Source organism: Cataglyphis hispanica, chromosome 16 (genome assembly GCF_021464435.1).
Source record: "Cataglyphis hispanica isolate Lineage 1 chromosome 16, ULB_Chis1_1.0, whole genome shotgun sequence".
Lineage (NCBI taxonomy): Eukaryota > Metazoa > Arthropoda > Insecta > Hymenoptera > Formicidae > Cataglyphis > Cataglyphis hispanica.
Genome location: NC_065969.1, coordinates 3,462,221 through 3,476,574, shown reverse-complemented (window position 1 = coordinate 3,476,574; position 14,354 = coordinate 3,462,221). Strand labels below are relative to the sequence as shown.

Here is a 14,354-nt window from a genome sequence, read left to right as displayed (position 1 = left end):
TCTGTTTCTCCCGTCGAGCCATGGTTACAGGTGCCTGCCCGAGGGCATTCCTGCTGGAATTCTTCACCGATGATCCTCTCTCCTACAGACTCACATCCTCGAATCATCGCGCGTGTAATCAAATACGCGTGAATACAAATATATTTCCCGCGTGTGCTTCCGATACAATTATGTTACTTATGTCAAACGAAGATTTTTGTTGTTTTATGTTTTTCCCTTCCGCGGAGGAAAATCAGAGCTTATTTTATTGTTTTTTTTTTTTCTTTATACAAGGAAAGTGAGTAAAAATGTAGGCGTTAAATTATGTTGCATTATTTTTTCTTTCTTTGTAATTATTCTTAAAATTTTATTCTCTTATTTTTATTTTTATTTTCTTGTTTATTTATGTTTTATTTAATAAGAGTGATAACGATAATTTTATAATAATTTTTGCATGATCTTCTCCAATTTCTAAACTCTAACTTTTTATACTATTATTATTTACTATAATCTTAAGAAATTATATATTATACACTTTCCATTTATGTGTTTACATTGTTAAAATATTTAATACCAGAATTTTTTATATCTAAATTTCTCAATTTATGAGGCCACAATTTTTTTGAGACCTAAGTTTGCATATTTGGATTCTCCATTAATCTCTAGCTTATTAACATTCATTTGAGGGGTAAAATCGTTCCTGACACTATTTTAGTGTATAATTTAGAATAATATTGTATATTTAAAAAAATGAACGAAGAATAAAGAGAAGGTAATGAAATATCGCAGCACAAATCTCTGAAAAATACAAATATCTGTCTTGATTGAAGAGAAAGGAGAGAAAATCAAAGCAGTGTGGGAAGAAGAGTAAGTACGCCCACATCGCCTTCTTCGGGGACCTGTTCTTAGCGTATTTACGTTCTGACATCTTTTCACTCCGTTTACGAGTCCCCTTTACGTTTTACGACCGATTATCGAGGCCCTTTCTCTCTGTAAATGAAGGCGGGGAAGGATAGGACATATGACGGCGGCGCCAAGGAGAATAAAAGGATAGCCACTGTGGCGAGGAAGAAAGACTCGAAGCGCCAAGCAAGAAAGACCGTCAACAAGAGTCCATCGCGAGTTTTTTTCTGATCGTAGAATATATGCTCAGCTCTAAGATATCTATTGTACATACATTGCCTTTTGCTTGATGTGCGGATTTTTAATTAAAAAACCACAAGTATCCATTTATAAACAGATAATAGATATAACCTTTGTTAAAAAGATCTCCCCCTCTCTCTCTCTCTCTTTCTTCCTCTATTCTCTACATATCAAATATTTATTCAAGAGATAACTTATTCTTAATATATGTTCTTTTTTGCAACCCGCCCCAAGAATATCTAGCTGGTAAAAACAATGAATATAGAGACGGGACATCAGTATTTATTCCATCTCTTTAAGAAAATAACAGCATAAGAAGACTTTCGAGCGCATAAAGCAATTTTTTTTGCACGACAAAGGCGCGACAGCTTACGAGTCCTTATTCTAGAATCCCGGGAATGCCCCGGCGGTGCAAAGTTGAAGGACGTGCTTGCACGTGGACTGGAATAAATCGCGCATTAAGTCACTCAAGTGGCGTCATTTAAGCGACTGTCAGAGTCCGCCTCTCGCCGCGGGATCGAGAGACCTATGGCCAGGAGGAATTTGCGTGTTTCGCCACGAATGGTTTTCTCGGTATTCATCGGAGGTATAAGCGGGGCCGCGGCCCCGGTCGGCCACGACGAAGATCGGTCTCGAAACAACGCACTACGCACGTACGCGTCGGTATGCAACGCGCTGGAGCCGATGGAAAACCGTTGGACGGTCATCCGCGTCCCGCGCGTTTTTTTCCTCCAAGCCCCCGGTAAGAATCTCTATTCTACGATCGTGACGCGCTATTGAGACCGAAGGCAGGTCTGCAATCGAGATTATGCACGCACGCATGGCGCCAAGATACTGTCGCATCGAGCCATTAAATGCCACCGGATTTCAGGACGGCACGTCGTGATTTAATTTTTTTCGCACTTACCCCGCTATCTACGAGCTTGGCAGTTTCATTTTTCGCATCTTTCACTTTTCTTAATTTTATTTAATATATATGTTTGGAAAATTAGTTGATAGTACCTTTACCATGCTAAAGAAATGAGTTATAGTTCTAATGTATGTAACATGTATCTATAATTTAGTAAAAAAAGAGGAATTTTAAATTCAAGTAGTATATATATAAGTATTCTTGAATTTAAAATTTTGCATCATGTTTGCAAAAGCACATTAAAATCAAGATATATCTCAAATTAAATTATTATAATATATGTATTGTATATATATTATTATAATAATAATTATTATTATATATCTTATATACATATAATTAATCTTTGATGTATGAGACTAGATAGCATCGTGTCTCAAATAATTAATTACTACGCCTAAGCTTTCGAATTATGTTAACTTTTCGCTCATAAAAGAGCCGCAGATAATCGATAATAAAATCTCGCGAGATTAGTTTAAAGTACTAGACACGCGCTTTAACGAAATTTCGCCCACGCGGTCGGAAAAAAAAAAATGAAAAGGACACCGAATTAAACGCCAGTCATCGGTTGTCTGTCCGTTGATTCATACATTCGTGCTCGCAGGCGATTTAAATTTCAAATATTCAGCAGATACATCTCTCGAGTTATACCGCGCGCAAGTCTTATGACAAAGTGCCGTTGTCACGTCGAACAAGACGAGCAGAGTGTGGTCCACATCGGTGGATTAAAATAAATACTAAAAATATCTCTCGTCACACACACACACACCGCTTCTTCTCGTTCATCATTTCGTGGGAATTGGGACTCCGGCGAGAATTTTATCCAATGAAAAATACGGCATATCATTATTTACGTGTCGCTGGTTTATCGCAAATTGTCAAAGATACGCACTTTTTCCACTCTCGGAAACGCAGTGGCGATTTATTGGATATTTATTATTAATGGATATTTGAATTAATTAACCCATGATAGATTTCTTCTGTTTATATTATTAATTAATTTCCCCGGGAACGCTCGTCGTTGATACTGCCTGTTTACAAAGTGGGCGAGATTCCTTTATCGAGAATGTTGAGAGAAAAAAAAAAGTTCCGTTAGCCGAATCTGCGCAGCCGCGATAATCGGCTCCGGTCCAGCATCGAGCGCGATCTCGCCGAGAGGCGATCGTCTCTCTTCGTTTCTTAATGGCGGCTGTGCCGCTAATGACAAATGGCCGACCGATATCGCGGCACAGAAACGCGACGAATATTCTAATCGCGTCTCGTTACGACAGCTTGGTGCTTTTTTTATCGTCCCTACCGTCCCCCAGGAGGCCACCGGTACCGCCACGACTGACATTCATTCCGAGACGAGCCTCTACACCTGTTGCCTTCGCACATCGATTACCTGTTCTTTTCGGATTAGTAAGACGGCGAGATTCTACGCAAACGATCGTTCGTTGCTTTCGCAATAACGATGTCAACACGGTCTTTGAAAGTTTTGACAGTAGCGACGTCATGATAAATTCTCAGCATATTTCATTTTTTGACGTTACTCGTTAACCTGTTCAGTTTTAACGTGGATAATATTCCGCGATAATAGCAGCTAGATACACATAAATTAACTTTTCACGAAAAAAATTTCCGTTGTAAAATGTATAATAAATTCTATTTTCTCTTTCTCTTTCACATTTTACGACACAATTTTGCATTTTATATATTAACCTAAATAATTTTTCTTACGTTTATGATAGCTTATAACAAAGCACATAATATGTTTCAGGAATTTTGATTTATTCTTTATTCAGTACTGAAAATTGCTTGAAAGTAGCGATTATTTAAACGCGATTTTACCGATTTATTTTTACACCATATTATCATTATCTACATTGCAGCTACAACTGATTCTACAGTCGTAAATAACATCATGTATAATTACGAAGTCATGGTTTATTAGCACATGCGAGTCTCAACTTCACGCATATGAATGTCGCCATGATATGTGAATTACTATCATTAGCAAACCAGTGTTGTTAATAACAACGTTACTAAAAATACCATTTAATCCATCGGCGTTCAAATTTTTTTATTTATAACATATAATCGGGAGCTATTTTTCGCGAAACTTAATTTGCCTGTAATCGAAATCATATATATGTATACATGAGCCTTGGCACATATGAGTGTAATTCAATTTTTAAGCGATTTATATAGATAATGAAACACATGTGCAATGAGTTAAACTAATCTCAAATTATCGCACATGCGCTGTTTCAGTGTCATCTTTAATGTTATATACTGTTTAAATGCGCGCAAGGTTCAGAAAAGATTTCGGGGATGCTTAATACGAGACATCCTCGAATAATCGTACCATCGTTATTTCGATTGTTTCAGGACGAGGTGGGTGGTAGTACAGTGGTAGCCGAGGGTGTCGTAGGTGGCATAAGGGGCCCAGGCGGCGGGTGCCGCGCATCCTCGATGACGATGGCCGAGAGCGCCGTGGAGGACGCCGCAGCCGCGCCCCCGGGTCCGGCCAAGCCACCACCGCTCTCCTGCACCAACAATAACACCCTCGCGGCGACGGCTAACCGTAATCATCGGAACCCCCGCAAGAAACGGAGACGATTAGAACAGGTCGTGGATACATTGCAAGCTCACCGGAGCTCGCCGTCCGAGGGCGAGGTATTGAGATTCGAGGGCAGCGGGCCCGTGTCAGAGGAGGAGGACGTGTTCGGCTCGCCTAGATCATCGTCGTCGCGATCCGCCGCAGACATCACTCCGGTGATCGGTCAGTTGCCGTTGAGGCTGAAGGACGCGGAATCGGTGACGTCGACCGAGGAGGAACTCCACGAAGCCGGTCAACAGCATCACCATCATCCCCACCATCGACCGTATCGCTCGTACTCATACCATCATCATCATCATCATCATCATCGGCACCGTTATTCGCCCTACCAGAACAACCATCGACTGTCGACGTCCAAGTATCCCGACTGCATGTGTAGCCAGTGTTCGCTGGCCGCGTCGGCGGCGGCGGCGGCAGCGGCGGCGACGACGATAATGCTACCGACGGCGACGTCCCTGCAGACGCCGCTATCGCGATCCAGCTTCGCGTCTTACAGCAGTATATGCGGCACGTACAGCATATTTGAGCAGTATATGCACAACAAGTACCTGACGCCGTCGTCGTCATCGGGCGACATCTTCCGTGGACGCAGCCATTCTGACTCGGACGTGGTGCCTAGATGGGATGACACGAGGGTGACCGCCTCGACTACTTGCTCTTCATCCTCCGTCGTCAATCACCCATCGCGAAGCGGTTCCCTCGAGAGCGACGGTACGAGTCCCCAAGAATCGCCATTAGATCTCTCCATGAAGAACCTTACGTTGCAATCCGCCGCAGCAGCCGCGGCGGCTGCGGCAGCTTCCGCCATGTCGCCGGCTCTTCAGCTTCTACCATCCGGTGTCGTGACGCGGGGTGCTGTAAACGTGCCCGTGGTGAGGGGCGACGTTGCGTCACCCACGACAAAGGAGAGCGTCGCGGTACGATACAACCTGGAGGTTTTACCCGTCGTGGAGGAAATGGCACCGGGCGCGGATGTGGCTTATGTGTGCCCGGAATGCGGGCAAATGTTCAGTCTACACGATCGTCTGGCGAAACATATGGCGTCTAGACATCGTCGGCAGGGCCTCCACGATGCCTCGGCAAAGGCGTACCTATGCGACGTGTGTCAGAGGAGCTTCGCCAGATCCGACATGCTGACCAGGCATATGAGATTGCACACTGGCGTCAAGCCGTACACGTGCCGGGTCTGTCGGCAAGTGTTTAGCAGATCCGATCACCTCAGCACCCACCAGCGAACCCACACCGGCGAGAAACCGTACAAGTGTCCGCAGTGCGCGTACGCTGCCTGCCGTAGGGACATGATCACCAGGCACCTCAAGACCCACAATCGGTGCGCGGAAGGCCCGACCCCGAAGACGGAACCAGGTCTGCTCGATAATGAGGAGTGTCCTGCCTTTGGCCGTGTCAGCCAGAACGTGACGACGGTACCATCGGCGGTTATCAAGGCCGAATGACGACGGCCGGTCGGATGACCCTGGTTGCACCCTGGCAGCAAAAGCCAGCGAGGACATCGCGGCAGAATCGATCGAGGATCACCAGGGACGGCTTTTACGGTTCGACCGGGACTTCGCAAAAACGCTTCGAAGGAACGAGGTCACCGCTCGGTGAACACATCAGATTGATGCTTGAAAAGATCGCGATCTTTCGGTGGAGCGAATCGATGGGAAGAAGGATTTGTTTTGCTGTCGAAATTCAGGGTCCCGACGCTAATTAGACGCTAATTAGAGTCTGTGATCGTGGGTAAGATTACGGAACGGCCACTATATATGGGAGAGATTGCAGCTAAGACGTGTTAATTTCACTCTTTCGCATTGAGATTTATTTTTGCGACAAAAAAAATTTATACTTGATAAAATCAAAAATTAATAATATTATAATATGCAAAAATATGATTATTTATTTTACGATACGAAATATACCGATTGTATGACATTCGCAGTTCGCAATAACTGTTTTGCTGAAAAAGAAAAACTTGAAAAAAAAACTTAGTTATTCCAACGTTCTTCGATCTTTTACCAAATTTTCCGGCTTTAAAATTTCCCTTTACTCGCCGTTCTCAGCGAAAGAGTTAAATTCACATGTCGAAAGAGCATCATGAAGAGCTGAGTGATGGATAGAAACTTCGCTCCCCCGTGAGTATATTATATTTATATTATTTGTCAAAACAGGAAATGATTTTTTTTTGTTTGTTTGATGATTGTCCGCGAATTGCCTAGAAATCACTACCCTTTCATGCGTCATATGCGATCGCGCCACGATCACGCACGTCAGCGAACAATGCCAAACAGTATTACCGTACTTCTTTGATCTTCCGTCTGATTCCGCTTCCGCGAATCGTATATTTTCAACTTTTGAAATTCGCAAATTCGTCTACGTGATGACGAGTCTCTCGCACGATTTCGACCGGAAAACAGTCCGATAACACAACACGCAATGTTGTAAAAACTTTATTAGTAACGAAAAAACAGTTAAATAAAATATATTTCAAATAACTTACTTTATTTATTAGCAAACTTAATTGTGTTTCTTGTTCGAAATTTATTTTAATAGATATTTTGCAGTAATATTTCCATTATTTAAAAAATTTCTTAAAACTCGATCTTAAGATTTTTTTTGTTTCGATCAATTATTGCGTCGATGGTTGTTTTCGAATGTTCTCTGATCGTCATCGTTATGGAAAAAAAAAAATATATATCACCGAGTACTCTCTTTTATACGTCTTCTGCTCTCTCGTTCTCGATGCGTAAAGTTAAGTAATAGAAGCTGAAAGTAAAGCATTCCTGCTCGGCCGCGCAAGTGCAGCGCGGTGCACGGAGATACATGAAAGCGGTGCTTAAAAGCTTGGCGTCAGAGTCGAATCGTGTTTTTCTTTTTCTTTTTTTTCGTAAAAAGACCACGTATCCAATATCGTATGTATATAATCGATCATGTGGCGTTGTTATTTCTTCGCAAAAGATTTTCTTAATCTTTACCGTTGATTATGATGAAAACTTGTGAATGTAGGCGCCATTGGCGAACACACGTGCCAAATTCTTCGAAAACTGACGTTTCGAATACGCGATTAACATGCATGTCAACCCCATTAAACTGCACTTCGAGATCTAATGAAATCCATGATTTTGACATATGTCGTTATTTCTATCTTTTCTATTCTTTATATATATATATATATATATATATATATATATATATATACATATATTCTTTAGCTGATAGATATATTGAAATGCAAATTGTTGTGAAATAATTTTTAACATGGTTAATAAATTGTATTATATAAAACAATCATATCGAAGATATGTCAAGAAATATAAAGAAGATTCATTAGACTCCAGTGAGCAGTTCTAGAATTATAATTGTTTAAAACATATCCATCGAGATTTCTCGATTTTTGCGGAGAAAAATTATTGGTGATGAGATAATGAGAGTAATCTCATATTAGACGAGACATCGATCATTCAGGACCAAGTCTACACCAATGAAGAGACCGTTTCTCTCGTCGAGTTTATTTATCACCAATATTTTTCTCAACGTGATTATATCTATAAATAGCGAGTCGCCATAGGTTACCTCGTCGATTCGCCCGAAACCTGCTCAAGTTGTTGTTGCTTGAAAAATTGTTAAGATGACTTTCTATAAAGGAGCCGAAAAAAAATTTGCGAAAAACAGTGATGTATTAATAGTCATAAATGTGTAATCGCGGTCGTCCCAATGGACGATTATTTCGTTAACGGCGTCGATGATCGCAAGGACGATGATAAAAAAGAAAGAAACATATTTGTACCTGCAGGGGATGAAAGAGAGGAGAAAAGCTCGACGTTAAAGCATAATAAAGCGTATAGAAAATAACGTTAATTAGTGAGTAAATACTATTGACATTATTATTGCGTTCTATTATTGTAATTATTGTAATTATTCGCGCCGCCGCACGCCAGTAAGGAGATAAAATATTTTTTTATACGTACACTTGAAGCGTGTGTAATTTCGCAAGAGGCTTGGATTATACGAATGCGAGACTTGGAAATTGTTCTTACCTCGAAATTAATGCTAATTAATTATATCAAACATCATCAGAGGCGATTAGGGTGATGTTAGATAGTACGTTATCGATTTGTTATCGAGAAACGAACATCGAAATTAACGCGAACACACAGTCTCTTCGAGTTTTTTTTAACGTTTTCCTATGAAAACCGAATGTGTATGCGTTGCGGCGCGATTAATCGGAACTGGTTGTGGTGCTTAAGCGAAGAAGGGCGAATCGACAGGTATCTTTGCGCTGTGAATCGACGAAGACAATTTTAAAGTATATTTGAATCATGATCTCCGCGCGAATGAGGTCGCCGGATCGAGTGAACGGCAAATTGCACCACGTTAATGTCGTTCCAATAGAATCACAGAGTACGGAAAATGTCACTCCTCTTCCTTCCTCGTCGAGGAGAGATAAAAATTCAAGAGAGGAAAATAAGTGATTTAATTATATGATTAATATGAGAAAATTATTAAAATATTTATATATTAATACAAATGATAAAAAGAAGAAATATTCCGTCTCTCTGAATCGGTAACGCATCGTTATCACGTAATTATTATCCGTTTGTTCGGTCCTGCGGACAAGTTCGTCTCTCGTCTCGGAAACGTCAATTCCACATAGTTTTACGAAAATAATCCATATGGTGACTCGCTGAACAGCACACGTCGACATAATACTCGAGCTTATTCGTATCGAGGAGCTGCGCGCGAGCGCGTTTCGTCCTTACTCTTATCCTATACACATACGTATGTTGTATAATTCCGTGTACACTTCCCCCGATATGTCTCTTATCCCTCCTCTTCGCCGGCAAATAGAAAATGTGTGCATCAGCGCGCACTGATACGTGGCACGCATTATTGCGCGCGCATAGGTACGTATATCTGTATTTTTGTATATCGAGGTTTTTCTAATTATCTACCTAATACCGATTAAGCGTTTTCAGAGGAATGGGACGAGTAAGTAGTTATTAAGGAGAAAGTATTGTCGCTCTCTGCTTGCCATTTTACTTGCCCCCTCGATCGAACGATTGCTTGGAAAAAACGGTGTTTATATCACGGTGCGATGTGCGAGGGAGAATCGTCGAATCGGAGAATACTTGTTTCGTCCTTTAATCGATAATACTCTAAAAATGTGACCGTGTTAAAAATAAGTTAAACTGTTTAACTTTTCTTAATTGTTGATGCTTCCTTAAACGTTGAATTATAAATTAATCAACTGTAAACACGTGATTAATATTTGACATTTAATAACAATAATTATTGTCATGATGATAATAATTATTTAAATATTTAAGCGATTATTAAATTAATTTTCTAGATTTAAAATCGTTATGAGTATTATAAATTGATAAATTATTATGTTTGTCTTGTAGATTAAAAATTAAAAATCTTTTACAATGCACTGTTTCGTTATCGATTTATTATCTATTAATCTCGATAGTTTGACAAGTATAGCGTACCTAATGTTTTAAAAGATTGTTTCATGTAGCGGAGGAATAACTCATTTGCTCGCGTAATTAATACTCATAGATTAACATATGGACTTACTCATTTGTATTACATTGAAAAGTGAATTGCTCAATACACTTCAGGATTCTAAACGGAAAGTTGTTATATTTACATATCCAAGTTAAGCTATTAATTCAAGTGCCATTCAGTCTTCGAAGTGTCGTACAACTTCGCAAATTCTTGTTTTTTTTTTTTTCTTTTTTTTTTCCCTTTTTTCGGCAAATCGAAAAAATTGAGATCTCTGACTTGACGTTATCCCTCGCACCGATTCAGCCTTAAACTGACAGAATCTCTTGCGTAATAAATTTGTAGTAATTTAAAATAAGGAAAGACGTGAGAAAAAGGAACAAACACGTTCGACGTGTCTTCGGGCAGTTAAGCGATTGCCGTGCCAGACTTGTTCTTGTAATTATTAACAAGTATAGCCATTCGTATGATTATTATTTTATTTCTATTATTAATATTATTAATATTATTAATTATTATTATTAATATTATTATTATCTCTAGTTATATATACGTTGTTAAGTGATTAATCATGTTTAATGCTTCTATTATTTATTTTGTTATTCATGAGTCAAGCTTTCTATTTTCCTCTCATCTGTTCTTTCCTCACTTTCTCCCTTATTTTCTCCTCATCCCGAATTTCATTTTACTCATTTATCTCTTACCGTCATTCCGACACCGAACCGGAAGAGGGAAGGAGAGAGATTTCAACTAACGTGGTGTCGTAAAAACAATTCGTTGCAATGCGTTTACAATAGACATTCGTCATGTTCTCGACTTTACCGAGACAAAAAAATATTTTGAATCTCAAATTCATCCCCCCTTCCTCCTTCTTATATGGCACAAAAACAGCTTGTCTCGGAAAGAGATTTTGATCTCCGATTCCCAAGCGAAAGCATATTATCTTTTGTAATGATGAAACACTCACGAGAATTTGTGTAAATTATTGAAGATGATTGTGTACGTTAATTTATAAATTATGTTGTGTTTACGATTCGTGCCAATGAATGGAAAAAATATAATTTTTCAATGATTCGATTTCGTATTTTGTCATTTTCACCTATATTTTTCCCATTATATTCTGTTCCAATCTATTCTTTTTTTCTTTTTTAATGTGATTTAGCTTTGAAATTAATTTATTAAGACAGTCAAAAGTTGTACAATATAATTATATTCAATTATAGAAAATTAATAATTAAGGAGAAACTTAAGATAATTTTGACGTTATTTAATTCTAATTTAAAATATATAAATTATATATAATTTTCATGCAAATTATGTCGGAAAGTACGTGGTGCCTTGCAACGTTTGAGAACTCGTATCTAGAGTAAATAAATAAATGAGTATGCGAAATATGTCTATCACATATCATTTTAAGGCTGAAAACAAAGATAACTATATAGAAACAGGTTCCGAGCAAATTATTTTTTCATGCGATTCTCGGATAAGAGAGTTAAAAAGCTCTTTCCTATCTATGTACGTAATTAAGAACATATAATCTATCTATACAACGGCAGTCAGTGTTGTGCGAGACAATCGTGATCATTATCTAAATAAAATGATATCTAGTATCAAGAGTATAGATGTAATTAAATCAAGTGCTATTGCTACTTTATACAATTTTATCATATATCATACAAAGCGATTGTTAAAAATGATTGATTAAGCGACAACTATATCTATACTATAACTAGAAAACGGTATATATTGTAAAAAAATTAGATTAAAGAGATTATTATATGATGCTTGACATATTACGTTTATTTATATGTGTATATATATTGCACACCACTATTCGCGATACTTGCTGCAGCATTGTAAATATTTCAAGGCCTTTAACAAGAAGGGCATAAATTCGTTTTGTCATCTTTGTATTTTTTTCTACTGCCACGAATTTATAATCTACATATCTGTACGCACATCGAAATGAAGACAGGAACCTGTATGTGCTGCACATTTACAATGGAAATATATATATATATATATATATATATATATATATATATATATATACACGTTACTTGTTCCTTGCTAAAGGACTTCCCTACAATTTTTTGCTGCATATTTATTTCACTCCTACCTATGATACAATTTTATTTTAATTTTATCTTGAATAGCTTTAAATAAAAACGTACCATTTTTCTGAAAAAAAAAAAAATATTCTAAAACATAAGCGAATATATGAAAATATTGAAAAACGCATAATTTGTTAAAATAATATTATATATAAATATCACATGATGTAGCACATTTATATTTTACTTATTGACAGCTGAAGAAATATCTACGAATGTGCAGTGATTGACTGAGGATGTAATGCGAAAAAAAAAAGCAGATACGTCACGATAGAAGCAACATCGATAACCCGACCTGACCCCCAACCGCCTTACAAATTCGCAAATAATCGTTACGCGTTTCTTCCGGCGTTAATGGATGCACAAGCAACGAAGAGGGTCAATGTCGTATTTTCTTACACTTAAAGTTTCCATTATGATTCATTCTTTATCAAATCCACATTTACACATTTATTGTGATTAGACTTATAAAAGAATTTTTTCTTAAGTTAATGAAATTATATCAAAAATATTGTATTATCTCATATCGTCAGTGTACAACTTTTATTACATAACTCATGAAGTGGATTGTATAAGCTATTTCAATGATTCTTAATCTTCTCGTGAGATTAATGTAAGATTCAAAATAAGTATTACATTATAGTGAAGTCGTGAATTCTTCCCGATATAATCATAGTTGAAAAAATAGAAGCGAGAGAAAAATGATAGCAAGGGACTGGCAATCGAGAATTAATTAATCGCTCTCAAGGAAATGAATCGAAGACTTAATGAAGCATGCACTTTCGAATACACTGAGAATCGTTTTATATTTTTAAGCAAGAAACGTATATATCGATAATCGGCTGAATGTGTTTACATCACGCGCCTGGAATTTCAGCTATATGCCTCATTATACGCTCACCGGACATATGTTCATCTCCCTTTCAGCGCGATAGATATCCCGGATAACCGGTAATGGAATAATCGACGTTTCGTGTAAGGGATATTCGAATAATCGGCTTGTCGATGCGCTATCTCTGTAACAATATCCACCGACATAGTTTCTCAAATGAACGCCAGTTGCGGCAGTGCAGATGAAAAGGCGTCATAATTAGATTAATTATCGCGGATTCTTAAAAATATGGACCGCACCGAATTTACTGGCGTTCTTTTCATGTGAGCGCAAATATCGACTGTTATCAGTGGAAATAACTCCATTTGCCGTATGCTCAAGGATTAATTAATACAAGCGATTATAGCGGTTCGATGCATTTACATGAAGACCTTTATTTCACGTATGCTGTTTCTCGCGTTTATAGGAAATATATTTTATCCTTATAGTATTATTTTTTCGGATTTGTAAAAATTGCATAGATGCATGAGATTTGTTATTCCATTTTTAATAGACATTTAATAAAGATATTTATTTTTCTCCACGAGAAAGGGAGAAAGAGACAGATAATATATAACGAAGACAATATTACGGCAAGAAAGTTATATGACATAATATGTTTGATTAAATATTGTTAAAAAACCGACCGATATTTTATAAGATTCCCTGTAAAAGATAAAATGATGTTATATAACTTCTTTTTTTTTTTAACTATCATCGACCGTACGAAGCGTTTTCAATTATAACTAAACTAGAAAAAGTCTGCATATCTCTTAGTTTTGTCTTTTTTATATCATTCTTGAACGTCGCATGAAAACAACTCTCGTTATCTTTTTGCAAGAACGTGATGGTGATATGATATTTTAAGAGGTACCGAACGACGTACAGCCTTGAAAAAGTGTCGACAAGGCAAATCGTGCTTCTTTCGCCTATTCCATTTCGTTATAGTTTTACTCTACGAACACATCAGCCGTTAAACAATTTTATATTTGCGAAATTCGTCTGTTTTACATTTCGCTAAAACACAGAGCATAGATATTCGTGAAAATAGTATTGAAAAATATTTCATTGTGTCTATAGTCTATGTAATAAAATAAGTAATTATTTTAATCAATTATACGCAAAGAGAGAATCCTTAAGAAGAAAAATAAGTGTGTCTGTAAATCTATTCATTTCTATAATTCGCGAAATTAATTAAATGTTTCAAATAAGATTTTAATTATAGTATAC

The 14,354-nt window shown here is 37.7% G+C and overlaps 1 protein-coding gene across 1 annotated transcript; it reads left to right on the top strand.

The window, feature by feature from the left end:
- The first annotated feature begins 4,345 nt into the window (after positions 1-4,345).
- On the top strand, positions 4,346-6,503 carry LOC126855719 (zinc finger protein ZIC 3). Its single transcript, XM_050603584.1, has one exon. It carries the CDS (start codon positions 4,346-4,348, stop codon positions 6,086-6,088), a length of 1,743 nt encoding a protein of 580 aa, XP_050459541.1. The 3' UTR covers positions 6,089-6,503.
- The last annotated feature ends 7,851 nt before the right edge of the window (positions 6,504-14,354 follow it).